At 34.5% G+C, this 23780-nt stretch overlaps 8 protein-coding genes across 9 annotated transcripts; 3 read left to right on the forward strand and 5 right to left on the reverse strand.

Annotated features, from left to right (window-relative positions):
- Positions 1-170: 170 nt before the first annotated feature.
- LOC106649334 lies at positions 171-1953 on the reverse strand. 2 transcript variants are annotated; one of them, XM_023462231.1, is made up of 9 exons: positions 1735-1953; positions 1553-1678; positions 1384-1501; positions 1065-1317; positions 859-972; positions 707-797; positions 491-627; positions 296-428; positions 171-221 (listed from the first exon to the last, which is right to left on the reverse strand). In XM_023462231.1, exons 1-9 carry the CDS (start codon positions 1876-1878, stop codon positions 171-173), a joined length of 1167 nt encoding a protein of 388 aa, XP_023317999.1. In that variant the 5' UTR covers positions 1879-1953. The 2 variants fall into 2 exon arrangements, with proteins under 2 accessions (XP_023317999.1, XP_014222180.1); XM_014366694.2 differs by having other exon boundaries at positions 1053-1317.
- Positions 1954-2556: 603 nt separating this feature from the next.
- On the forward strand, positions 2557-6561 carry LOC106649389 (TELO2-interacting protein 1 homolog). Its single transcript, XM_014366764.2, has 12 exons — positions 2557-2845; positions 2906-3042; positions 3099-3276; positions 3354-3531; positions 3601-3902; positions 3964-4175; positions 4246-4428; positions 4499-4714; positions 4766-5566; positions 5635-5929; positions 6018-6246; positions 6308-6561. The coding sequence occupies exons 1-12, from the start codon at positions 2652-2654 to the stop codon at positions 6527-6529; spliced, it is 3147 nt and encodes a 1048-aa protein (XP_014222250.1). The 5' UTR covers positions 2557-2651; the 3' UTR covers positions 6530-6561.
- A 141-nt stretch (positions 6562-6702) lies between these two features.
- On the reverse strand, positions 6703-12620 carry LOC106649375 (ER membrane protein complex subunit 1). The gene is made up of 12 exons (XM_014366744.2): positions 12404-12620; positions 11897-12012; positions 11626-11809; positions 11111-11266; positions 10702-11038; positions 10327-10633; positions 9547-9719; positions 9313-9474; positions 8758-9241; positions 8355-8678; positions 8052-8279; positions 6703-7981 (listed from the first exon to the last, which is right to left on the reverse strand). Exons 1-12 carry the CDS (start codon positions 12511-12513, stop codon positions 7821-7823), a joined length of 2742 nt encoding a protein of 913 aa, XP_014222230.1. The 5' UTR covers positions 12514-12620; the 3' UTR covers positions 6703-7820.
- Positions 12621-12797: 177 nt separating this feature from the next.
- Positions 12798-15283, forward strand: LOC106649431 (tRNA-splicing endonuclease subunit Sen2). The gene is made up of 7 exons (XM_014366840.2): positions 12798-12963; positions 13097-13214; positions 13297-13485; positions 13557-13746; positions 13830-14477; positions 14557-14717; positions 14797-15283. Exons 3-7 carry the CDS (start codon positions 13309-13311, stop codon positions 14998-15000), a joined length of 1380 nt encoding a protein of 459 aa, XP_014222326.1. The 5' UTR covers positions 12798-12963; positions 13097-13214; positions 13297-13308; the 3' UTR covers positions 15001-15283.
- LOC106649429 (general vesicular transport factor p115) lies at positions 15281-18041 on the reverse strand. The gene has a single exon (XM_014366837.2). The coding sequence runs from the start codon at positions 18015-18017 to the stop codon at positions 15471-15473; it is 2547 nt and encodes an 848-aa protein (XP_014222323.1). The 5' UTR covers positions 18018-18041; the 3' UTR covers positions 15281-15470.
- Positions 18042-18220: 179 nt separating this feature from the next.
- Positions 18221-19142, reverse strand: LOC106649433 (COX assembly mitochondrial protein homolog). The gene is made up of 3 exons (XM_014366843.2): positions 18953-19142; positions 18533-18637; positions 18221-18455 (listed from the first exon to the last, which is right to left on the reverse strand). The coding sequence occupies exons 1-3, from the start codon at positions 19047-19049 to the stop codon at positions 18235-18237; spliced, it is 423 nt and encodes a 140-aa protein (XP_014222329.1). The 5' UTR covers positions 19050-19142; the 3' UTR covers positions 18221-18234.
- Positions 19143-19238: 96 nt separating this feature from the next.
- Positions 19239-20967, forward strand: LOC106649432 (26S proteasome non-ATPase regulatory subunit 14). The gene is made up of 6 exons (XM_014366842.2): positions 19239-19403; positions 19565-19685; positions 19754-19903; positions 19981-20244; positions 20341-20607; positions 20672-20967. Exons 2-6 carry the CDS (start codon positions 19593-19595, stop codon positions 20831-20833), a joined length of 936 nt encoding a protein of 311 aa, XP_014222328.1. The 5' UTR covers positions 19239-19403; positions 19565-19592; the 3' UTR covers positions 20834-20967.
- A 1-nt stretch (position 20968) lies between these two features.
- Positions 20969-23768, reverse strand: LOC106649430 (H/ACA ribonucleoprotein complex subunit 4). Its single transcript, XM_014366838.2, has 5 exons — positions 23483-23768; positions 22598-23076; positions 22087-22497; positions 21650-22003; positions 20969-21565 (listed from the first exon to the last, which is right to left on the reverse strand). Exons 1-5 carry the CDS (start codon positions 23493-23495, stop codon positions 21299-21301), a joined length of 1524 nt encoding a protein of 507 aa, XP_014222324.1. The 5' UTR covers positions 23496-23768; the 3' UTR covers positions 20969-21298.
- Between the last annotated feature and the right edge of the window lie 12 nt (positions 23769-23780).

Raw genomic sequence — 23780 nt, forward strand, 5'->3', positions numbered from 1 at the left:
TCCTGCGACGGGTGCGACACCTGCGGCAGCTCCGCAAGCTCGATTCAATTTGAAATCGGCAGAAAGATACGTTCGATTGAATGATTAAATAAGAAATTTTTAAAAGAGCTTTTTTATTCTGAATAAATTCAACTTTTTTTCTACAAGTATTTTGAATGATACTACTTCGATTATCTGAATGAAGCAAATACTGTAAAATAAGATGCCGCAGATTTAGCCAACTGTAACGTTTGAAAAATCATCCATCAGAGAGAGTTTTTGTTTATAAGAATTCGAGCTAATTAAAATTCATTACGATTCCGAAGTTTTGTATATTCATTATAACGATTTTTCCAGCTGTTATGATACACGGGGTCTTACATTTCAACATGATGAACAACAAAAGCTGTTTGGTCTGTTCCGAACATTCGTACCACTCGTTGTCGTACCTAAAATATTCCAACGAACGCAAAAAAATTGTTAGAACTCGAATTATTATACATAAACTCACGCGTTGCAATGTAAATCACTGCTGGCATCCAAGAGTCTCTGTCCGGGTAAATTCAAAAAGAACATGTGTATCATGAGTCCGATAAAAATCATGCCGTATCTCAGAGTCTCCATGGGATTATCCAAGTTGGCCACTATCTGAAATTGAGATGTTTCATTTATTCATTGATGTGTGTTTTTTTTGAATATCCATCGTGAAACCACGCGAATACGTTACCACGAGACTCCCGCAGCTTAAAATGAACACGTTGAAGCCCATCAAGGCAAAGAGATAAAAGGAATAGGCCGATTCGACGATTTCGACAGAACTGCAAAAAAAAATTCATAAAAATCAGTTCTGTGTTAGTTGGAAAATTGAAAATACTCAACGTCAAGACTTTTTGATGAAAGACGATCAATTTTTTCACCAACGCGTAAGGAGTATTATTGGGATCGGTTTTTTCCCATTGACTGCCATATTTCGTCGCTTTCTTCAAACGCATTCTAAAATCGCACCAAAACAGTTGTCATTCGATTAAGAAAACTGACGATAAAATTGTTTAAAGTTATTTTCTTTTTTTTACTTAACGACGGACATCAGTCCGACGCTTTGCTCGACGCAGACGCAAAAGGCCGTGTCGCAGGTACAGAAGATGACCACCATCATTATGCAGACTCCAGCCTCGAGAATGTATATTATGCCGAAGTATTGTTCTCGGTCGACCATATACTGACCCTCGAGTACGTAGATTCTCGGCCGCGAGCCGTTGGCCAGGGGCGAAATTTTGTCCATTATCGACGGCAGCAGTGGGAAAGTTATGAAACCGATCAGAGCGTTGAATACGTATGCTTGGGAAAAATTTATTTTGATTTGTGTATCGTAGTTGTAAGTAAAAAATGGGGCAACTTTCATACCAGCGTAACATATAGTCATGAATCTTCCGATCTCCGCGTGTTTAATCATCTCTTTTTTATCGTCCTTTTCCTTCATTTGATTCCAATTATTAACGATTTCTTCGTACAACTTAATCATCTAAAAATTTTAAGAATTAGGTGAAAAAAATTCATAATAATGAGCCTCTACCTGTTCTTCCTTCATTATCGATGTCACGAGTTTGGAATAGATCGCCAGTACGAATAAAAATGTTGCGAAACTTTGCGTGATTTTATCAAAGTCCTTATTTCTTCGCGCAACGTCCAAGGCGATCACCTGTTTTTAATCAAATGTAATGGTTTTTGCATTCATCGACCGTCAAAAAATGTTACCTGCGGAATGACTCCAATGAACATGAAAATGAATCCGAAAGTCCGGCAAAAATTTTTTCTCGTTCGACTCTCGAAGGGCCACACGCCGATCAATTTTTGCAACTTTTTGTTTATAACGAAGTATCGACTGTCATAAAGTTCCATTGTTTTTTTCTCAATTCACATAAAATATGATGTTTATGAATTTTGCAAAAAAAAAAAAACCGCCAGCTAAAATATTACAAGTATATATTTCGTCAATTACGTTTTGATATGTACATATCTAGATCGTGATTGTTCAACGGTATCGTAATCTTGAATAATAAAAAACCCTTCTATACCTGCAATTTCATCCAGTAATATAGTATTCTTCGCTTTACTTACCTCTTATTATATCTCATTTGAATAGAAAAACGCATTATCTTAGCTAATTTAATTTGAGTAATTATCTGAGAACGCGAGGCGTGAAATGCATGGATGCAATCTGCATACTAATGAAAATTTTTCGAACCCAAGATAATTTTACGAGGAGGAAAAAATTCCAAAATTTACTTCTAATGATGCTTGATAAGAATAGAAAAAATCTGGATTAATTCACTTTTCAAGAGTTATTATGAACCCCCTCTCCCCCGCTCTTTTTAAGAAAATTATAAAAATATATCATGAAAAATTAATACTTATTTGATTTAAATACTTATTTCCAATTTAGTATGCATAAAACCAGAAAAAATAATATATTTATCTATCAACGGTAGAACAGGTAGATTTTAATATCCTTCATCTCTCACTGCAGACTTGATATGTATAGACGTCTTCTTAAAAGTTGTCTGCTACTATGTTTTGATCGTGTATTGGTGCACGCCTCCAACAAACTGTTGATGTCCCCGCGTGAATTGTAAATATTTTCAAGAGAATAAGTGGTGTTCAACAATTCAATCATGAGTGAACTATCGATGGTCGATGTTTTTATGCATCTCAAGCCGCTTTGCGAATCGTTCAACGACGAACCGAGCGCGAAGAAAGCCGAGAGAATTGGTGAAATGATCGAAAAAACACCGGCGACAATTGTACAAAGAATCCACGAGATAATTATTTATCCACTGACACGAACTTTAAAGAGCAATGTTCTGAAGTAAGATGAAAAAAATTTACAGCTAAATGCAGCTATCACATTTGTATTTCTTCGTTGCAGAAAGGACGACAATATATTTTTAATAAAAACTATAAGGATTGCCATAAACAAGATAAGGATTGAAAATTTCAAATTGTTCTGTGAAGTTTTTTATGCTTTGCGTCACCAAATATGTTTGAAAAACAACATTACAGAGTGTAAGTAAATGGATTATGGAGTTTTTTCGTTTTAATAATGTTTCTATTGTTTACAGTGATTGAGAGTCATGAAGAATTAAAAGAAGCTGTAGTTACTTGCATGGGAAGTCTATTTAAAAACAGTTCTGTTCATTTGATAGAGAAATTTTATACCAGACAACATGCAGCTTTGTTGAGCCATGGGATTTATCAATGTGTCAAATTATCAAGACTTGAAAAATCTGCAAATTTGAGGTACATTGACATTTTTTGTACTAATTTGAAAGCACGCACAATGTTATTGTTATTAATAAGATCTTTTATTTAATAAGGATTGAAGCAATTCAAACTCTGACGTATTTATTACAAATACACGATGAATTTGATTCAAATGATGTAGTTTTGAAAAACAATGTGTCCAATGTCATTATGTTATATTTGCCAGGAGTTGTGAGTGGTTTATTAGAAGTTTCTATAGGTAGTGATATACAAAATCATAAAGTCACAATGGTAATAAAAATATTTAAAATTGTTTCAAACCATTATGTAAATGATTTATATTAAATTAAAATGTTTCAGTTATCTATCAGAGCTTGGTCAAAAGCAATAGCCTTGGTCATGGATGACGCTCTTGAAGATTTTAATTCTGATAGTAAATCTAAAGATATCAATGAATCAATTAAAGTAAAAGATGAAAAAGATATTGAAAAAATAAAGACAATTATGGACAAAACTCAAAAAACTAAAGAATGGTATACTGAAATAGATTGTAAAATCAAAACATTATTCGTTGAATTAGATAAAATTACTAGACATTCTCATTTCAAAGTACGTAAAGAACTTGCTGAAGGTGTTACAAGGATATTATTAAACTGCTCAAAGTATGTTGACTTTTATTCCATGGATTTTCCTATAAAACATAAATTAATTTTATTCTTTCAGAAATATGCAATCATGTTTTCAAATATTGTTAGAAATTTTGATAACATTATCAGAAGATGAGAACAGTCAAGTTTCTGATGTGGCCACTCAATCTTTGCAAAGTATTCAAGAAAAATGTATCCAAGATGCAAATATGAAAACTGCAGCAGAAATGGTTGAAGAAAATTTGTTTAGCTTATTAACTCAAATGCCAAGAATAATTAGAACATCAGGTAAACATTGGTTCCCTAAAATGACATATTGTAGGTAAAATTGTAATAACTTATATCTTAATTTTTTCAGACTCTTCTGTTCAATTAGTATGGTTGAATAGATTGGCTGGTTATTTAAAAGTTCTTGGAAAGTCAAGATTAACGCGAATGCTATTGTCAACTGCACATTTGAAGAAATTACTACTAACAATGATATACGTTTGTGAGTTTGATTGTTCTGAAGTATCACTTTTGGAGGATGTAACTGCTATGAGTAAGTTTCCCAATACATTTAGCTCTGAAAAAAGATTAAATATACAGCTTATAAAATAATTAATTTTCAGATTTCGATGAAACTATGTATCAAGGTCTAACGAAATCATGGAAACAACATAAATTTTTGTTCGATTCTGGCACAGTTAATAAATTAATGGGCATTTTCGAAATTCTCGGAAAACTCAGTGACATTAAACCACTCATTGATAGTATCTTAAAAATGATGAACGAAGTACCTAAATTTCGAAAGGAATTGATATTCATGCTAAACTCCATATTAAAAGGTAAAAAAGAAAAAATAATGTTAAATGATCTAAATTAATAATTTTGATTAGTTTCAACAGATTCCGCTGCGCAAAAGTCAATCTGTAAACAAGTAGTTGAACAGTACGTAGATCCCGAATACTGGAATTTACCGATAAAGGTTTCGGAGGAAACAAGTTTGCAAGCTGCTCAGAGCAACGTGGTCCAGTGCAGTTTGCTGCTCGAGGGTCTCGGCGTGATTGCTCACATTTTACAGGAAGAATATCAGATATTTTTATTGAAAACTTTGTATCTCGTTATCGAACGAGCAGGCAGCGATCAGAGTTTACTGCGTTACGTCGGCCTCTCCACTTTGGATACAATGGCTAAATCGCAAAAATTACAATGCATCGGCGATTTGTTTCGAGTCAACGTCGATTACATCTCTTATCACGTGATAATGAAATTACGTCGAGTCGAACGAAATCCAGGCGTGCTGGACGTAGTCGAGGTCGTCACCAATTATAGCACCATGGATTTTCTTCCTCATCTCAAAGACATCGTGGACGATTTGTTGCTTCAATCTAGCTCGAATTTTCAGAAAAAAAATTCCCAATCTTTTCTCAAAGTTTTTTATGCCTTTACCATTTGTGTCAAGAGGTTGATGGCATCGGAAACATCTGCATCGAACGAAAACGATAACAATCTACCGAAAATCGTAAGCGCAGAAGAAATAGCGAATTCCATTGAGCAAAATTTTCGTGAATTCAAAAAAGCTCAAGAGGAAAACAAAAGAAAGCTGACTGAAAAACTGATAGCAGATAATGAGCTTAATGAAAATTCGTTCAAAGACATGGAAGCAGAAGATGAAACCCCTGAGAATTTTGTCGAAGGTTTTATTCATTTTATATGTAACTACTTTAAAGTTGAACGATTAAATTAAAAGAAAAACATTTTTCAGAGGAAGAAAAGTTACCTTACTACATCACCATGGTCAAAAGCATTATGAAGCGGTGTATGCATTTTTTGCCGTCCTCCAATTTTGATGAATCGTCACTGGCAATGCTTACTTTGGCCGAAGGCGCACTAATACTAAAAAAATACGAGAACGAATTATTACCGATCGTACACGAAATATGGCATCCATTAGTTGACCGATTCAAAAATGTAAATCCATTGGTAATTAATCGAGCTTGGCAATTGCTTTTTTGCCTGGCTGAAGTTTCTCGAGATTTTATACGAGCTCGAACATTAAAGTGAGTTTATTTTAAGGAACACAGTCAACATATTAATTTTGATAAAAAATGAATTAATTATAATAATTTTCATTTTATTGCGATGAAGGGGAATACTGCCATCACTGTCAACCTTACTGAAAAATTCTGCCAAAGAGAGTTTAAAAAAACATGTTAGTAGTAGTTATCAATTCACACAGTTATTCAAAATGCAAAATCAAATTGTAATGCAATTAGGTAAATTAGTGAAAAATTTATCCCTCGCTGAGAAAGATATCTGGGATATTTTGAGCATAATTCAAGTCTATCTCGATTGTTTGCAACACACGCAGCTGCAGGTATGAAAATTAATATACCGTTATTATAAGAATATAGTTGACGTTTTATATTATTCAATAGGAAAGCTGCGTCCATAGTTATAAAGTTATTTCGTGTTGCAACGCGGATCTGGTATGGTCAAAATGTATCGATATTTGGCACAAAGAAATTTCGTCTATAAACCCTGATGAAAGTTTCGAAGTTTGGTACGAGAACGCAATGCTGAGTGAAATGAAGAGCAGCTATCAACAGAGAGTGTGTGAAATCTTAAAATATATCCGCGATAAACGTGATGTTTTATAATGGATAAAAAATTATGTGTAAGTTACTTTTTTTTTTTGTACGTTTTAGTACTGCAAAATACAAAAATATTTTGACTATAGATGTGTCCCATTTATTTTTACAACATCTAATTAACATAAATTAAATAAGACAGAACATCTGTTCTATGCAAAAAAATCATTCAATAAGTAAAATTTGAGGATTTTTTCAAAGCTATATATTTTTTTAACGATGATAAATATAATATTCCATACAACTTATCAACTTAAAGCAGTTAATTATTTTTAAAACCGTAAATTGTGCATTTTGAAGATTTAGTAGTATGTACAAAAGAAAAAATTTGAGTCCATTGGTTGATTTTGTCAAGTCTTTCGTATTATCATATGCACAGTTGATTTCATTCATTGTAGAGTCATCATCGTACTAAAATTACAGACTAGCTCAACAATACAAATGATTTCATCATTGCTGATTATTAGAAATTGATTTGTACAATAAAATCTATTTCCTAATTAAAATTAGTTGTCTCAATCTAACGGATTTTTAATATAAATATGTCATTTGACTGCTTTTTGAATAGTGGGGTCACTTCAATAGCAATCCCGTAATAAAAATGATTGGATTTAATTTTCAATTCAAAGTGTAATTTTTACACAATAATCATTCTTGAACTCGTTTTAAAATAATCTTAAATGCATTTGTGTAACAAGTTAAACTAAAATACTAGCAGCAAACAGTAATTAACAACCATTAAACGAACGTTCAGTATCATACGAGTTTGTAAAGAAAATTTCAAGCTACGTTTAAATTCATTTAATTTTTAGATTTCGTAATAATATTGACTGCTCATGACAAGACAGTTCAATTCATTTTAATATTGATTTGTAACATGTTCAAAATTACAGATCAATATTCTACAATGACATTTTCCTTCAATTTTACTATTTATTATTGAACAAATAATTATAAATATCAATTCCTAAAACCTTATACCACCTACCACTTCACGTATGTCCAAAGAATTCTACTTATATCACACATTTTACTTGATTAGAATTAACAAGCATTCATGATTTTCTTAATAATTTTACACGTGGATGCGCGAGTCATTAATTCCGATCACTCTCTACATGATTGTATTCAAGGTTCTTTGGATTTAGCAAAAAAGCTACGTGTATGTGTGAAATTGTTGAAGTTTACAATCAGTAATGTCATAGTAAATAGTATGGCCATATATAATTATTAAATTGGTGAAACGGTGGTTGAAAAGTTAACAAAAGTTCAGGAGATTGCAAGTCTGAACGCCAGAACATCATTTCCATGCTTGTTTTTGAACTTTTTGTGACGCTAATTTTTTTGTCCCGTAAGAAGCACACAATAATGCTACGAGGACTATCACAATGAGGTAATAATCAAAGTCTTCTTTAAGCACATCAAACGTTTTCGAAGGAGCAACACGCGAGTAGAAAAGATCTGCAAAAAAATGTTAATATATTAGAATACAATACTCTCGTGTGATAGTTAAAAATTAAAAATAGCTTACCAAGACCATGCACAAATACAAGACAGGTACTTTCAAGGCCACTAGGACTTGTATTAATGCCCGCTACTCGGTAAACACTTTGATTGTAATTAATAAATCTATCCATTTGAATTGGCAGTTCGGGCATATAAGGAATGACATTTTCTTCGCGATAATCTGGATTCAATGGCCTTCGAGGATCCACCAGCATCCATGGTAACTCTAAGACTCCGCCATTGGCCAAAGCGACTGTAAACGTCATGACAGCATTATTTATCATTGATGAAAAATATATTTTAGATGAACATTTATGCGATGAAATACCTAAGATATGTTTGCTAGTTATGCCTTTTTCCGTGATGGTTTCCTGCAAAGATTCTATCGAAGCAGGGAAAATGTAGGCTTGTCTTTCGACTATCGGTAACTTGTAATTGTTCAGCGATGAGAAAGCTGTGTCGTTGCTTTGCATCTTTCCCTCGTAAAGTTCAAGAGCAGCCAGTTCTGTTCTGCGGCTCTTCTCGTTGAAGTAACTGTAGACGACCCAATTTTCGGAATGTACAATGTGTACCGGGCCCTTGGTACGTTTGTGGCTCAGAGAAAATATCATCAAACCCGAGACCACGTCCAATAAATATAAATTCAACGTATCTACAAAAAAAGCGCAATAAATTAAATCAATTCGATACGATGAGAGGAAAACAAAAAAAAAATGAAAAATAGCACGTACTTTTTTGAGAACCTTCGACGCCTTGAGTCACGACGACGACGAGATTCGGATTGACATACTTGTAGAGTACGGATCGATCGCTCAGCACTCGACCTTGCGAGTGTACTCGCTCGTACGATTTTTTGCCGGCGACGTGTATTATTTTCTGTGTTTTCGGTGGCAATACCATTTCCCAAACTTTGTGAGCTGCAAATTTCTTCTCGTTGCTGTAAGCCAACGAGTGACCGGCGAGCACTCCGGTAGTTTTGTCCACGGTAAAGATGAACGTGCGGCCAGCTTGAGAAGCTACGACGGTCGCAGCTGTCTTGGGATAAACGTGGACTTGATCTTTTTCGTCTAGGACAATGAAGCCACGAAGAAAACCATCGATGGAGTCCTGGAGAAGCATCGATTGTTTGATACGATGATCCAAGTGCTGAAGACCACCGCTCAACGGTTGTCCGTTCATTGGATTGAAAGTAAATATCACTCCGTTGCCGGTTCTCTGTGGATTATTAAAAAGAAAATTGAATAAAGATGTTTGAATTCGAATCGTAAGAAATATGTGTCAATTACCTGATCCGCGGCTAGAAGAGCGCACTGAGGTGGATGAGGATAGTGACGACTGCCTCGTTGTAAGTACAAAATCATTTGGTCGGGATCTTCTGACAGTACACGCAAGTTTGGTACTCTTTGCTGCCAGATTACTTCTCCTCGGCGTGATTCGATTCCAAAGAGCTGAAAATATCGGTTTATTGATTATTTTTTGCCCATCAAAGTTCAAACGTTAATCGATCAAATTTTTTTTACCTTTCCAGCTTTGGTCGCAACAACGATCATCTTGTGTAATCCAAATTTATCCCTAACCAAATCGGCACGACGATCCGATTGCTTCGGTTCGAGGCCCAAAGTTGCTTGGAAATAAGCGCGAATTTGATTCGCTTGAGAGGTCAGACGGCGCAAAAGCATACTAGCTACGTTCCCTGTGCATGTAAAAATATTCGTAGTTATTTGTTATCGTAATGTGATGAAAGAAACTTTAAGCATATAAATGAAAATCAAATTATAAAGCTACATAATGTAATAAGTTCACAGAATTTTTTTTATGCTCCAAACGTTTGTTGGATGAAATAGTTAAAACGATACAGCTATAGTACACTACACTTAACATTACGTTAAATGAAAATACCTCTAAATTAAAAACAATTTTTCTACTTTTTAATGAACAAAATGAGAGTATCGGGCTAATTAATCAAATCTTGCTTTTCAAAGACTTTTTACACATAATAGGCCGAATTTAAAAATAAGAAAAAAAACAAACGATAAAATTCAAATCAATGAAAGCCAAAATATCGACAAAGAGCGACGTATCGATTCCACATATTATAAAACTCTTTTGTCTTTGTCATTTTTTTTACGTCTCCTTACTTACATGAATCGTTAACATCGAGACCTGAGTGCCGCCAATTTCACAGAGAAAAGTTTTGTTAATTCAAGGTTTTCATTTCATTTCGTTCAATTTAAATTTCTCATTATATTATAATATAAGATGGAATATATTAGACTTTTCAAAGCAGTTATTACACTTACGTTCTTTTCGATCGAATTCAGTTTCGATGGCTTGCTCGCGTTCAGACATCGGTAATTCGACGAATTCAACGGCAACTATGTTGGCCAGTGCCTCTTCGCGAGTCCACATGACTTTTTGTTGCAGTAAGCTCACGCTGTCGTCTTCGTTAGTAAGTAAATACTTGCACAATTTACCCTTGAGGGATTGAGGTTGGCAGTGAATTGCAGCGATCGAAGGTTTGTAAATTACATTATTTGCTACGTATGCTACTTTTTCCGTATTAGGATCGGTCGAAGTCGAAAGTTCTGTTGTTGTTATTGTTGTGACCTACAAAGGAAAAAGATTCATTAAGAAATAAATCATTTAAAAAAAAACCAATAGGTAGGAATACTTACATCATTTTTATATGAAGTTTCTAATACTACTTTATTATTATCAATTGTGGCAATGTAAACGGAATTGTCACCATTTATATCACGAGGAATCAAAATCGGTTCTTTTTCCAATTGTACTAGACGTTTTCTTCGATTATTTTCAGCACTTATCAGTATGGCAGCCGTGTTTCCAGGAACGAGCGAAATTTGGTACGGCCCTTGAGTGCCAGCACCAAAAATTGTGTTTATAGTTATAGATTGAGGTTCCGATTTTAATTCAAATATGTTTACATAAAAAAGAATAGCTAAGTTACTGTCACCACTGAGGCAAACGTAATTTGGTGCAGCTAAGACACATCTGAAAAATCATATTAAGATATACATTTTGAACAATAACTTTCTTCATAAATTATAGCTTTGCGCAACTTACTCAGTCTCGGGCGATATAAATGGCGCCGAAATTTTTCTAGACTTCAATTTTTCTCCAGTTTTGCAATCGTAGGATGATATCTCAATTCCACTATTGTATACTGGCAAAACGTGATGCAAAGTACCATCTTTTATGTACCATTGAATATCTTCTATTCTAAAAATTTAAAACAATTGTTAGCATTTAATTATTCTGTTCTTCATCTGAATAATATAGCAATACTTCATATGGATTAATAGTTTTGGAACATTGAAACATAGAAAACATTAAGTAGTGATAACATGTGAAAAGGTTTTTGACATTTAGTTAATTTTTTATTTGAATGTGCTTTTAAGTGGACTTGACAAATTTTTTAAAGAAAACCTTTCACTACTGTAAAGTCCTTCAGTTGTATATGATATAAATGGAGAATCAATTCTGTAATAGACACGTTATAATTAAGCAAAAATCAACAAAAGAGATAAAAAAAAATTTTCTAGAGTTATCTGAGTATTGAATTTTTTTAAATTACTAACTTATCTGGATTCTGCTCAGCTAAGGACCATTCATTTAGGATATGACCAGTGGCCACATTCCAATATCGAACGATAGCTGGTACTCCACCATTTACAGTGACAAGTTCTTTGTCGTTTGCATGGCCAAAGGCACGGATATGACCAGCATATCCTTTTTCTAATACTCTTCTCCATAACAGTTGTCCTGTAAATTTGATAGATAATTTTATCGATGTATTCATTTTAAAAAGCATATTTATATAAAAATAATTAATGATAAAATCATACAAACCTGAATTTATATTCAAAGCTGCTATGACATTTTCTTCTGTAGCCACAATTATCTTCTTAGGATTTGTGGCAGTATCAAAAGTAGCAAACTTAATTTTTCCTACATAGCTTTGTTTCCTGCAGAATAAAGAAAAAGGAAATTTTAGTCATTTTGAAGAGATCTCTCTACGACGCTTGTTAATATAACAAAACTGTCAATGAACTTATAAAAACGCATGCCAGTTGTTTTTAACACTGCAATTGTGTAAATAAAATTCATAACATTTATTTGATAATTCATTTATGGAGAACATTCAAAAAATTCAGTCAAAAAAGCTACAGTCATGCTACATCGTAAAATTTTGTATTGTCGCGTTTAACCAAACCTCAAAAAATTGCAAGAATTTTCGTATCTTTCGGCGCAGAGAAACGAGTATCAACCATCACACACGAGTTTGAAAAACTTTGAACGAAAGTGAAGTTTCGAAGCAGAACGCCTAATCGCACTGATATGAAATCGCCAACTCACCAGTCGAATTTGCCAACTTGATCTTCGTAAAGGCAAAATGACAAATTGAAGAGAGTAAAAAGTACGAGGAGGCACCGGACCAGCTGATGGCAGCCCATCGTTCGAGCCATTTTGCTGTGTTGTTTCTGTTTTGTTAAACAACGATTTTGTTCAATCGCTGCTACACGACACGGTTTTACCACACACGAAACGGCAGCGTCCCTTCCTCACGGATATCATGCACCTGGTGAGTCTACAAATCATACACTACACACGCACCAATGTAATATCAGTTCAGTCTGTTGACTGTTCTCTATGCTACGGGGCCGCCGCCGCCGCCGCAGCCGCAGAAGACATTGCTGATATGCAGAGGTTCGACATTATCGACCAGAATGTGTGGGGAATCGGGTGGGGGTTAACCGTGCGGCTTTCCATACACAAACATCGGGTCGCGTGCGATTGAGCGCAGTGTAAATTATGACACATGCTCTACTACTGTTTATAGGTCTATAAAATATGGATTAAGTTGCAATTATTTTTTAAACGATATATCAGATTCGTTTTTGATCGATGCTATAAAGGTAAGATTTTTCAACGATCATAATGCAAATTAATGTTTCGATTGCATTTTCAACGTAAAATCATAAAGCATCAAGTTTGTATTTTGATGCACAATGCTTCAATTGAATATTTTTTTGTTAATTAAATTATTAGGGATTGAACAGCATATCATGCGACCAGTGAGGAAAATTGTATCAAGTTGAATAAGTAATCGCCGGCGTGTATGCAAAGAGTTGCACAGGACAACACTCGCGATTCAATGTGTCACAGTGTAAGTACATAAGCTCGAGCGAGGAAGAGTGTTTTTAAGATTACCCTTGTAACTTGTAATATTTTTTTCAACAAATCATTAGTGATTTAAAAAAATGTACGAGATGGAACTAAAAGAACCAGTAAAGAAGAAGAGATGCATGAGAGAGGTTATCTCAACTTTGCCTTTGGAGTACAGCAGTAAGGGCGAATTAACGAAATTTCATGCAAACTTAACTCCATTGGGATCTTGCGTTACTGACCCAGTTGCGATGAAAAAAATCTACGAAATGGTAAATTTATTTCCAGTACTTGTATCTATAAGTATTTTGATAATTATTTTAAATTAACTTGTGCAACTTAGGGCTTTTTTGGAAAAGGATCCCTGTCAAAAAGTGAACCACAATTCGGTAGGGTACGTTTTGGTGCACCACCTGTCATACGTGACAGACAGTATAAGAGGCGACAAGAATGGTTCGATCAAGTAAAAAAGTTTAGCAGAGAGACTGCGTTTGAGGATGACAAAAGTGCAAATGGTCGATCAATATCTGAAGGTACATTCCAGCAAGCCTTGAAAAAATAATCAGTTTCTCATCTTGAGTGAAATGTATTAAATTGATATGTTGCAATTTTTCAGGTGAAATTAAGACAGATGCAAAAAATTCTATTGACTCTTCTGAAACTCATAATTCATCAATTGATTCAGATATTATTGATTTAGATAATGAAAATCAAGATAAACCAGCAGTTGATATTGAAACGTTGGATAATGATATGAAAGATAATCAAATCAATGAGGAAAGTTGTGAAGCAGACACAGAAAATGATGAAGTTATTCTTGATTCCACTGAAGAAGAAGATACCTCTGGTACTTTAGATGAATACTATCAAATAAATAATCAATTCATGACAAATGGAGAAGTATGGACTACGGATAATAATTTTTCCAAGGAACACTCAGAACTACAGGGAAAATTATTGGTTTTGGAAGATAGTGACTCTGATACAGATGAAAACTACTTAATCAACTGCAAACCTAGAATAAAAAATGAAAACTTTCCAGTCATAGAGACTTTGCATTTGACATTTGCAGAAACTTTTTTTTTGGCTTATGGTCTTGGATGTCTAAGTGTCATTGATCTTGATGGAAAAATTCTTAGCTTGAGAGAGTTTTGGGATTACTTGAATAAAAATCCAAATTTTTTACACAATTATGTAACTTATCACTATTTTCGTAGTAAAGGTTGGATCGTGAAAAGTGGCCTAAAGTATGGTGGAGATTTCTGTAAGTACCCTTTATATTTAATAAATCTTGTTTTTTTTATCAAGACATGAATATATTTAAAAATAATATCTTTTTGCAGTGCTTTATAGAGGAGGCCCACCATATTATCACTCTTCATACATTGTTATAATTGAAGTGTTGGATGCTGTTAGTTTTAAAAAAATTGAAGAAAAGTGTATGACAAATACAAGTGGGAATAGGTTAACAGGCATGCTAAGAACAGCAGAATCAGTAGGAAAAGTATGTAAATTTAGTTAAAGTAATTTTTTAATTAAAAAACTTAAATTCTTTTTAAGTTAAAATATTTTAAAATCAACAGGAAATTTTGTTTGCTCAAGTAATGTGGCCATCAACAGTTCCATTAAATGGAGCCCCAGCATCATTTTCTCAATTTACTGTTGAGGAAGTACTTTCTCAATTCACTGTTAGAGAAGTATTGTGTAGACGTAGGAAATTAAAACAGGATACTTTTTCTTCAAATACAAAGGAAGATGAGGATGAAGAGGATGGTTATTCTTCTTGATGCTACTAAGTACATAATCCAAAATTGTATATAAAAAAGAGATAATGTACTTACAATCAATGTTTTATTTATAAGATATGGAATTTTTGTACAGATCAAGTGCACACTAAATAATATTAGTAAATTTATTTTACAAATAGAACAACACAAAAACAATGTAAATAAGTCAACTCCTCGTGCATTAGGTCTTTCAAACAAGCTTTTTCATATAATGGAATGTTAAATTAATAATAATATGAAATTAATAATAATATGAAATTAATACACACTTGAATTATCGAGTTTAAAATAAAAAAAAAATCGAAGGAGTAATAGATGTTACTAGCAATTTTTATATATGTAATATACAAATATAAAGTTGAAAGCATATATTGGTGGTTATGCAAGTATATTAATTAATTAAAGTAAATTTTCGAAAAGCATTTAATTTTAATACAAAACATGTTTAATTGGAGTACTTTGCTTGGATTTTAATTATATTTTTCATTAGTTACAGCACTATCATTGTGATTTTCAACATGTTCAACACAACACTCATCCTCATCGCAAGATATGCCTAAACTAGCAAGTTTCTTTTGGTACTTGTCAATTAGCTTATCTTGATCCATCATTAGGGCCAACAAATCATTCTGATCTTGAGTTAATTTATTCAATGACTGCGTTTTTTCAGCAATTTCTTTATCCAACTTTTCGATAATGGCATTTTCCGAATTGTCACTCTTCATTTCTTTTATAATGTCTTCGTATTTACTGATTTGATTCTCGAGATCCTCGCATCTCTTGACTTGCTCTTGAAGAATTTGAATTTGCTTGAGACATTTTTCATGGCTGGTATGATTATTTTCGGCTTGGTTTAACTTGTCGGAAAAACTTGCGTGAGCCGCTCTAAGGACTTTATTTTCATCCACCAAGGAATCGACCTTCGACCTCAATTGATCCATTTGAAATACTAAGTCGTGCTTTTCTTTCGTTAGACCATTGACCGTATCGATGAGCATCGTTATTTTTGCATCCTGTTCCCTTATCAAATCCTTATACTGCGCTATCATTGGATTTTCTGGCAGATTGTAATTGTGAGAATCTTCGTTGTGATTGTTCGCGTCTCCTTTGCTGGATATGGTTTTCAATACGACTGTTTCCAGATTTTTCAGCAATCTACAAAACTCGTGATCCAAGAGAATTTCTTCGGAAGTTTTGACGGATAACTGCGGATGCTTCAGCGTGCGCGAATAAACTTCGTGTTTCGTAATGTTACCGATGGTGTCTTGGATCTTTTCCAGTCCTATTCTATTCTCAACGATATCGCGCAATTTTGACTTGGTGTACTTGGGCACGCTGTCGTCGTTGAAATGCACGCATATTCCGATGAGAAAAGCGCACATACTCTTAAGCAATATTTCTTGCACGTCTTCGGTAAATTCGTGCGACGATAGAAGAGCAATGAGATACGATACGGAAAATTCGATTGATACGAAAGCTTTGACAGCGGCTGGACTGTACGCAGTCCACGTACACAGTAGTATTAAAATTCCTAATTTTGACTGAATATTATTATTTTGTTGAAGAAGAGTTATGCATTGTGACATCAACGACACTGGAGGAGTTCCAATATTTGTAGCTAAGTGAACTTTAACCAGCTCTTCTTTTTGCTTTGTGCCTTCTATTAAAGCATGTGACAATGCTACTGCTGAAAACCATATCGACAGTGAATCTGATGAGCAAATACCGCCACATAACAGTTGACCTGATGTTAACGATGGTCTATCAGTTCCTTGTGGAAGAAGTGTTTGCACAAGCTCCATTTGTTTGGTCACATTTTTATACAGAAAGCATTGAAAACAGTAAAGTACGGCACATCTCAATGAAAAAGTTTGTTTGTCATTGATCATGGACATCAACAAGACAAGAATAACAGGTCTTGGTGGATTACTAGGGGCCATGACATTTGCTAAAAATTCTTGATTAATATCGTCACCTCGAATGATTTCAGCTACTGTGTTGATTAATTCAGTCAGAGTGTCCTGTGGAATTCCAACCATCATTAGTATATTACAAAGAGTTTCAAGTAAACCACAAGATTTCATTATTTTCTGACATGCAGCGACTGATTGAGCAGGCCCGTTTGGAGCTACAAGAGCTCTTACTATCTGAGTAAGGCAATATACATTGGACATTTTTTGTGGACTCCAGCCATTTGGCTCATCAGCACAAGTAGTGAGCAATTCAAACATTGGTGTAAGTTTTTGAATGTAACTTCCTTCTTTGAAGAAATTTTGATTACTATAATTACTTCTGAGTAAATTTAACATAAGAATAAGGCAATCTTCGACTACAATTCCTCCTTCTAATCCTCCCTCATGATGAATGAGAATAAATATTCTGTCAAAAGCATTTTCAAATGCCACGATTTTCTGTATGTTTGAGTTTGCTTTGGTCAGTTGTATAAGCACCAAGAGAGCATCATTCCTAATAACTTCTCTAGTATCTGCAAGTATATCCATAAGCTTTGATATGCCCATAGGACTAACTAAAATTATTTCTTGGACAATTTTTAATTTATGAGTTAATAAGTTTGACAGTATCTTTAAAGCTGGCCATCTGACCTTAGATTCAAATTCTTCTAGGAACATTAATATCCTGCTAACACTGCTTTCATTCTTGACAAGAATTTCTGTAAATTCTTCTCCAATATTGTGTTTAGCTTCATCTTCATCATCGAACACCTCTTTGCTCGTAATATTACACAGAGTATCTAAAGCCAATGCAACTATTTCAGAGTCTGTTTTGTCCATATGTAAAACTTGTAATAAAGGCTCCATTGCAAGTGCTCCAACTTCTACTCTGTGATTTCTTGAAAGGGCTTTAAGAGCTCTACAAGCATCTCTTCTGTCATCTAATAAAGAGGATGATTGCAATCTGTTGACTAGTCTCTCTATCATCTCAGCTCCAGATGGTTTAACTTCAGGCTCGGGCGTAGTCCCAACCACATATTTAATGCTGCTTTTAAAGTACTCCATAATTGCTAGTATTATTTACCTAATGTTTAAAAATTCAACAGGTGCACACAATAATTGTCAATAACTGATTTTAAATTATTGCAAACACTGTTTATGATGTTTCATCATACATATAAGATTGTTGAGCTTTACATAAAAAAAAACTAAGTTTACATAAGGAAATCAATCAGAGAATTCATAATTTGAATATACCAACAGAATAAAGTTATTCTATTATTTAAAACATTCCACCTCTGACACGAGCTTTGAATTCTCTCACTTTTTGGGGTTCACCAGTTCTTCTGTATTCAGATCTTTGTTTCAAGTACTGGTCCCTGCATTCGTTGTAGAAATTTTTATCTTGAAACCAACGAGCCAAGCAATCTTTCAGCTCAGAATTTTGTTTTCTGCAAGCGAGTACCATAAAAACATTACTATCCTTACAGCATTGCGTGAAAGCTACACCAACAAAAGATTTACTAAGTTCGTTAAAATTCAAAAACATTTTTAAAATTTAAGCAGAAAATGACATGTACCTTCGACTTCTGGAACGCACTTTTCCGTTCTACTTCTTTCTCGGACAATTTTCGGTATGAGAATATCTCTTTCGACTTTCCTCAGCGACAAATCGTCGGGATCACCTAAGCAAATCAATGTTCAATTTATTAACAAAAATAACGAAATACCTAAATTGCAACTTGTCGCGTAACGACCCAATTTTCATTTTCGCTTTTAGTAGCAGGACAATTGATCAATGAAAAATCAGCACGAAACCACCATATCGACTTGTTTACGGCAATAAATTATCAACATTATCATAACCTGCATCAGCTTTCACTGGGCGATCATAAAAAGCTCATTTTAAAAGTTTCGCTCGAATTTTTTAACCCTCTCGTAAAAAAGTCGAGCTCGACGTGCAAAAGTTTCATCGAGAGGAGCAACAAAAAAAGCGTTACCTAAGCCATGCGGTCCGGCACTGAGTTTGGAACTTAAGACCGTGGATTGTTTATGGGATACGTCAGATTTTTGCTGCAGTTCAGTCACATTATCCATATTGTTGTTCAAATTTCTCTCGGATGTGGACACGTCGTCGGTATAAAACGCGACGACCCCCACGCAGAGCAGTAGAAAATCGCAAACAGTAAATGTGTGTGATATCGTGGTATAGGCGGCCGCAGCTCTCGTGCTGCCTCTTACGGTGCGCAGACTTTACACGCGAGTATACACGAATTTTGCTGTATACATCGAAGAACTTCTATCCAGTGAGTGTGCAAATTTGCAGAGTGAACCTCTGCTGTGTTGTGTGTACTGCAGCGCTCGAGGTTCATCAACATTTTACTCGATCGTTTCATTTACTTTTACCCGATAGGAATCCTGTCGTTACTGCACTGCCTTTCTATAGCGAGGGTGAGTTTACTTCGGTGTTTTTAATTTGTCATATCCTCGTTCTCTGGTCGGTTGGAAAGAATAAACGTCATGAGCCGCCGCTGCATCCTATAACCTATTCTTTCGAGCGACTCCCAATTTCTGAATTCTTTCGTAAAATTAATGAAAAAATCTTCTTCAAGGAAAATTCGTTAAGCAACTTTGAAAAATATGGATAGATTATTACGACTGGGCGGTGGATTGCCGAGCTTGGGGCAAGGTCCACCACCAACCGACGCTCCTGTTGTAGACACTGCTGAGCAGGTATATGTTTAGATTTTTTCAACTGCAAGATTCAACTTTCGATTAAACAATGGCTGCTTATTTTTCAGGTTTATATATCTTCCTTGGCACTTCTTAAAATGTTAAAACACGGAAGAGCCGGTGTTCCCATGGAAGTCATGGGTTTGATGTTGGGTGAATTTGTTGATGATTACACTGTCAGAGTTATTGATGTATTCGCTATGCCACAGACTGGAACTGTGAGGATTTTTTTTATAATTGTTACAGCAATGACTCAACTTTTATTGTTACAACTTTTATGTTAATATGATTCTAGGGTGTCAGTGTAGAAGCAGTGGATCCTGTATTTCAAGCAAAAATGTTGGATATGCTGAAGCAAACTGGTAGACCCGAAATGGTAGTCGGTTGGTACCATTCACATCCTGGTTTTGGTTGTTGGTTATCAGGTGTTGACATAAACACACAACAATCTTTTGAAGCTCTTAGTGAAAGAGCAGTTGCTGTTGTAATTGACCCGATCCAGTCAGTAAAAGGAAAAGTTGTTATAGATGCTTTTAGATTAATCAACCCTAATATGATGGTAGGTTTATCATAATTTTTAAATATTCATAAATTCAAAAGAAAACTCAATGATGAGCTTCAGTTCAAATTCAATAAAAAATCAACTTATTTTCAGGTACTAGGTCAGGAACCTCGTCAAACAACATCTAATTTAGGTCATCTTCAAAAACCATCAGTTCAAGCACTGATACATGGATTAAATAGACATTACTATAGCATAAGCATTAATTATCGTAAAAATGAACTTGAACAGAAAATGTTACTTAATTTACACAAAAAGACTTGGATGGATGGTTTAACTCTGGCTGAGTATTCTGAACATTGTAAATTCAATGAAAATATTGTTCAAGAAATGCTTGAACTTGCCAAAAATTACAACAAAGTAAGTCTTTTTCAATAAATTATGATGTTTTATAGATCAATTCTAAAAAATTTTACTATCTTAGGCTCTTGAAGATGAAGAAAAAATGACTCCAGAGCAGCTAGCTATCAAAAACGTTGGTAAACAAGATCCTAAGCGTCATTTGGAAGAAAAAGTTGATAATCTGATGACAACAAATATCGTCCAATGTTTAGGAGCAATGCTTGATACTGTTGTTTTTAAATAATTCGACTGAGTAGTCTTAAAAATTACCCATTCAAAAAATATATATTATGGATACATACAACTTTTATTAATATTTTTTGTACTGATCCAATTAATATTTGCCAGAAGAAATTGTGTAAAATTAATAAGCCTTGTATTTATCGTATTTTCAGAATTTTAATGAAAATAATAAATTCTTTACAAAACTAACATAATTGTACAAAATAATTGCCATTGAATTTATTCAAAGAATTTGCAGTCTCTTTATGATTAAAGAAAAAAGTCAAACATCATACAAAAAGAGCATAGTTACACTTACAAACTATACTTGAGAACTTTCATTTTAAATATAATTACAATATATTTGAGCAATTTCATGCATGATAAAATATAAACAAGATTTTGTGGAAATTTTTCGAATCACCAATGGACATTAGATTCTTAATATAAACAAATCCTATCATCTTTTCTAGCCTAAGGTCACATTTTATTCAACATCTTCCTCCGCTTCTTTATCTTTCTTCTCTCTCTTTTTTTCTTTCTTTTCTTTCTTCTTCTTCTTGTCCTTCTTTTTCTTTTCCTTAACTGCCTCAGCATTTTCTCCATCAGAACCTTCTACCATTTTACTGTCTCCTTCTGCATCAGAGACTGAGGGATCGCGTTTGCGTTTCTTTGTTTCTTTTTTAGGACTTTCTTTAGGAGTCTCTTCGATTTCCTCCACCAGTTTCTTTTCTCCATTCTCTTCAGGTTCAGTCTGAAATTTTTAAAATATTCGAATTAATAAAAATTCAAGAGATACTTTATAATAATAATACAAAATTTTAAAGTGCATTTTTACCTTCACTGCAGTGTAATCTTTGTATCCAGAGAGCCAATCGTCTGGTGTGTTTTCATTGGGTTTTCCGTGCTTGTCCAATTTGCCCTCAGAAACTAAACGCTTCTTTTTGAGAGCTGTGGCACCCAAACCCCATTTTCTGGGGTAAGCATCTCTTTCCATGATAACTCGCTTAATTTTAGCAACAACACCATGATCACAAGCAGACATCGTAGGTGTTGTCATTAGAGCAATAGCTAAAGCAATAGCTTCTCCTTTTGTTGTGACAATAACAATTTCTTCATTCAATTGGATATCATTATCATACATAAGTACACCAGGTAACATAATTTTAGCTCCATAGCAAATAGCATTCACCTAAAATAAAAGAAGTTAATGTAAGAATTTATTCATAAAAATAATGTTGAATGATATTTTATAATTTAAAAGCATGTACTTACAGCACTGTCTTTAACAATGATTCTTTTGTGATTGACAAGAAGAGTTTCCAATGGCTTTATGACTCTTCTTAAGTAAGATTCATCACCATGATTTTCATACAACCATTGAGCATCAAGGATATCATGCATGGTTACTAAACCTTCTTTTTCAGACATAATACCTGATCGATTTCTTCTGAGCTCTGTCATTTGACATCCGGTGCCAAGGAATAAGCCCAAATGTACACACATAGTTCTGATATAAGAACCAGCTTCACAACTAACTCTAAAAATTCCCATATTTCTTTCGGTATCATAATCTAATAACCAACTGTCATAGACTTTCCTTACTCTCAATTGACGTTTTACTGCCGAAATAAGAGGGGGTCTTTGGAATAGAGCACCTTTTAGTTTTTCTAATCCTTGATACACCTATACAAAACACCAATGTAAAAATATAAGTAAGTTATAATTGAAAAATAAAATTCATTTCAATGTATGGGTAAAATAAAAGTATTGATGGTCAACATACTTTCTTAACATCATCCACAGCTGAATGAAGTTTGAATACAGCAACGTACTCTTTACCGGCAGACTGTTGAGATTTAGCCAAACGCGTAGCTCTATCTATGCAAACAATCAAACAACCGGATACTTTAGGATCCAATGTACCTGAATGGCCGGTCTTCTGTACTTTCAAGATTCTCTTAATCCAAGCCACGACCTCGTGAGACGACGGGTTGGATGGTTTGTCCAGATTGATGCAACCTGACTGGACATACTCTGAGATATCTCTGTGTAGAGGAGCCGAGCCACTGACAAGGGGTGTGAAGTGCTTGGTGCGACAAATCATCTTGTCAAAATTTTTGAAAAGAAGAGGCCAGTCCTGGCACTCTAGCTTGGGAGGAAGACCCTCTGATGGTTCGATGTGACATTTCATCTTGATTTGAGCCTCACCCAAGGACATGGTGTCTTCTGCCTTGCTTCTCTTCCTCTTCTTCTTTTCGACTTCTAAACAACAAATTAAAAATAAATGACACAATTGATTAGTACTTATTCAATGGATTTAAAAACATTGAGTTGTTGAGCTCATGGATAACCTCTAAAAAATTTAATGTCTAACCCCACTTCAAAAGTCATATTAGTACTTAATTTTTCGGCTTATGAACGCAAAATAAAGTTATAGCATAAAAAAAGCAACAAGGATTTGTATAATTATCACTCTGGCAGTCTAATATAATGGAAAAATTAATGCCGAAGTCACGCATTAACCACGTGTTTAAAATTGAAAATCGCCGGTACGGGCCACACGTGCATAAAGAAGTACTCGTGAAAAAAGTGCGCGACAGCGTTTATCACACAAAGGAGCTATTGTAAAAATAATCGTACAAAATGTTGCAAACAATTTCTGACTTACCTATTTCAGACATATTGATTTGTTTAAACTTGAGCTTGCGGATAAAGAACAAACACGTGGGTTTCGAAACGATGCGCGGGCAAACGGTGTGTACTAAGGCCGCCGTCCACTCGAAGCTGAGAGAGGGTACAACGAAGTGAGGCTTGTTGCCTTGTTGCTTCCAACATGTGGAGGCTGAGGTTATATTTTGTTACGGCCGCGCAATGCGCATTGCTGCACTTCTTGAATCTTGTCTCCGCGACTGCGCATCGCGCTCGAGACCGTCACGTGACTCGTTCGGTCACGGGGACCGAAAAAG

The sequence above is a fragment of the Trichogramma pretiosum genome, unplaced genomic scaffold (assembly GCF_000599845.2).
Source record: "Trichogramma pretiosum strain Unisexual culture from Peru unplaced genomic scaffold, Tpre_2.0 scaffold9, whole genome shotgun sequence".
Classification (NCBI taxonomy): domain Eukaryota; kingdom Metazoa; phylum Arthropoda; class Insecta; order Hymenoptera; family Trichogrammatidae; genus Trichogramma; species Trichogramma pretiosum.

Bases quoted from the DNA above. Each gene is read 5' to 3' on its own strand.
- LOC106649334 (XM_014366694.2), bottom strand. From the start codon at position 1,878: ATGGAACTTTATGACAGTCGATACTTCGTTATAAACAAAAAGTTGCAA. The intron at 628-706 runs GTAACGTATTCG...TCTCAATTTCAG, and splicing joins TAAGCTGCGGGAGTCTCGTG to ATAGTGGCCAACTTGGATAA. The intron at 429-490 runs GTGAGTTTATGT...GGAATATTTTAG, and splicing joins AGTGATTTACATTGCAACGC to GTACGACAACGAGTGGTACG.
- LOC106649389 (XM_014366764.2), top strand. From the start codon at position 2,652: ATGAGTGAACTATCGATGGTCGATGTTTTTATGCATCTCAAGCCGCTT. The intron at 3,043-3,098 runs GTAAGTAAATGG...TATTGTTTACAG, and splicing joins GAAAAACAACATTACAGAGT to TGATTGAGAGTCATGAAGAA. The intron at 4,715-4,765 runs GTAAAAAAGAAA...AATTTTGATTAG, and splicing joins GCTAAACTCCATATTAAAAG to TTTCAACAGATTCCGCTGCG.
- LOC106649375 (XM_014366744.2), bottom strand. From the start codon at position 12,513: ATGGCTCGAACGATGGGCTGCCATCAGCTGGTCCGGTGCCTCCTCGTA. The intron at 11,267-11,625 runs GTTAGTAATTTA...TTAAATTTTTAG, and splicing joins GCTGAGCAGAATCCAGATAA to AATAGAAGATATTCAATGGT. The intron at 11,039-11,110 runs GTAAGTTGCGCA...ATGATTTTTCAG, and splicing joins TTTATATCGCCCGAGACTGA to ATGTGTCTTAGCTGCACCAA.
- LOC106649431 (XM_014366840.2), top strand. From the start codon at position 13,309: ATGTACGAGATGGAACTAAAAGAACCAGTAAAGAAGAAGAGATGCATG. The intron at 13,747-13,829 runs GTACATTCCAGC...GCAATTTTTCAG, and splicing joins TGGTCGATCAATATCTGAAG to GTGAAATTAAGACAGATGCA. The intron at 14,478-14,556 runs GTAAGTACCCTT...ATCTTTTTGCAG, and splicing joins AAAGTATGGTGGAGATTTCT to TGCTTTATAGAGGAGGCCCA.
- LOC106649429 (XM_014366837.2), bottom strand. From the start codon at position 18,017: ATGGAGTACTTTAAAAGCAGCATTAAATATGTGGTTGGGACTACGCCC.
- LOC106649433 (XM_014366843.2), bottom strand. From the start codon at position 19,049: ATGGATAATGTGACTGAACTGCAGCAAAAATCTGACGTATCCCATAAA. The intron at 18,638-18,952 runs GTAACGCTTTTT...TGATTTGCTTAG, and splicing joins TGCCGGACCGCATGGCTTAG to GTGATCCCGACGATTTGTCG. The intron at 18,456-18,532 runs GTACATGTCATT...TTGTTGGTGTAG, and splicing joins GTGCGTTCCAGAAGTCGAAG to CTTTCACGCAATGCTGTAAG.
- LOC106649432 (XM_014366842.2), top strand. From the start codon at position 19,593: ATGGATAGATTATTACGACTGGGCGGTGGATTGCCGAGCTTGGGGCAA. The intron at 19,686-19,753 runs GTATATGTTTAG...CTTATTTTTCAG, and splicing joins TTGTAGACACTGCTGAGCAG to GTTTATATATCTTCCTTGGC. The intron at 19,904-19,980 runs GTGAGGATTTTT...ATATGATTCTAG, and splicing joins CTATGCCACAGACTGGAACT to GGTGTCAGTGTAGAAGCAGT.
- LOC106649430 (XM_014366838.2), bottom strand. The intron at 22,498-22,597 runs GTATGTTGACCA...TGTTTTGTATAG, and splicing joins CTGTGGATGATGTTAAGAAA to GTGTATCAAGGATTAGAAAA. The intron at 22,004-22,086 runs GTAAGTACATGC...CTTTTATTTTAG, and splicing joins TCATTGTTAAAGACAGTGCT to GTGAATGCTATTTGCTATGG.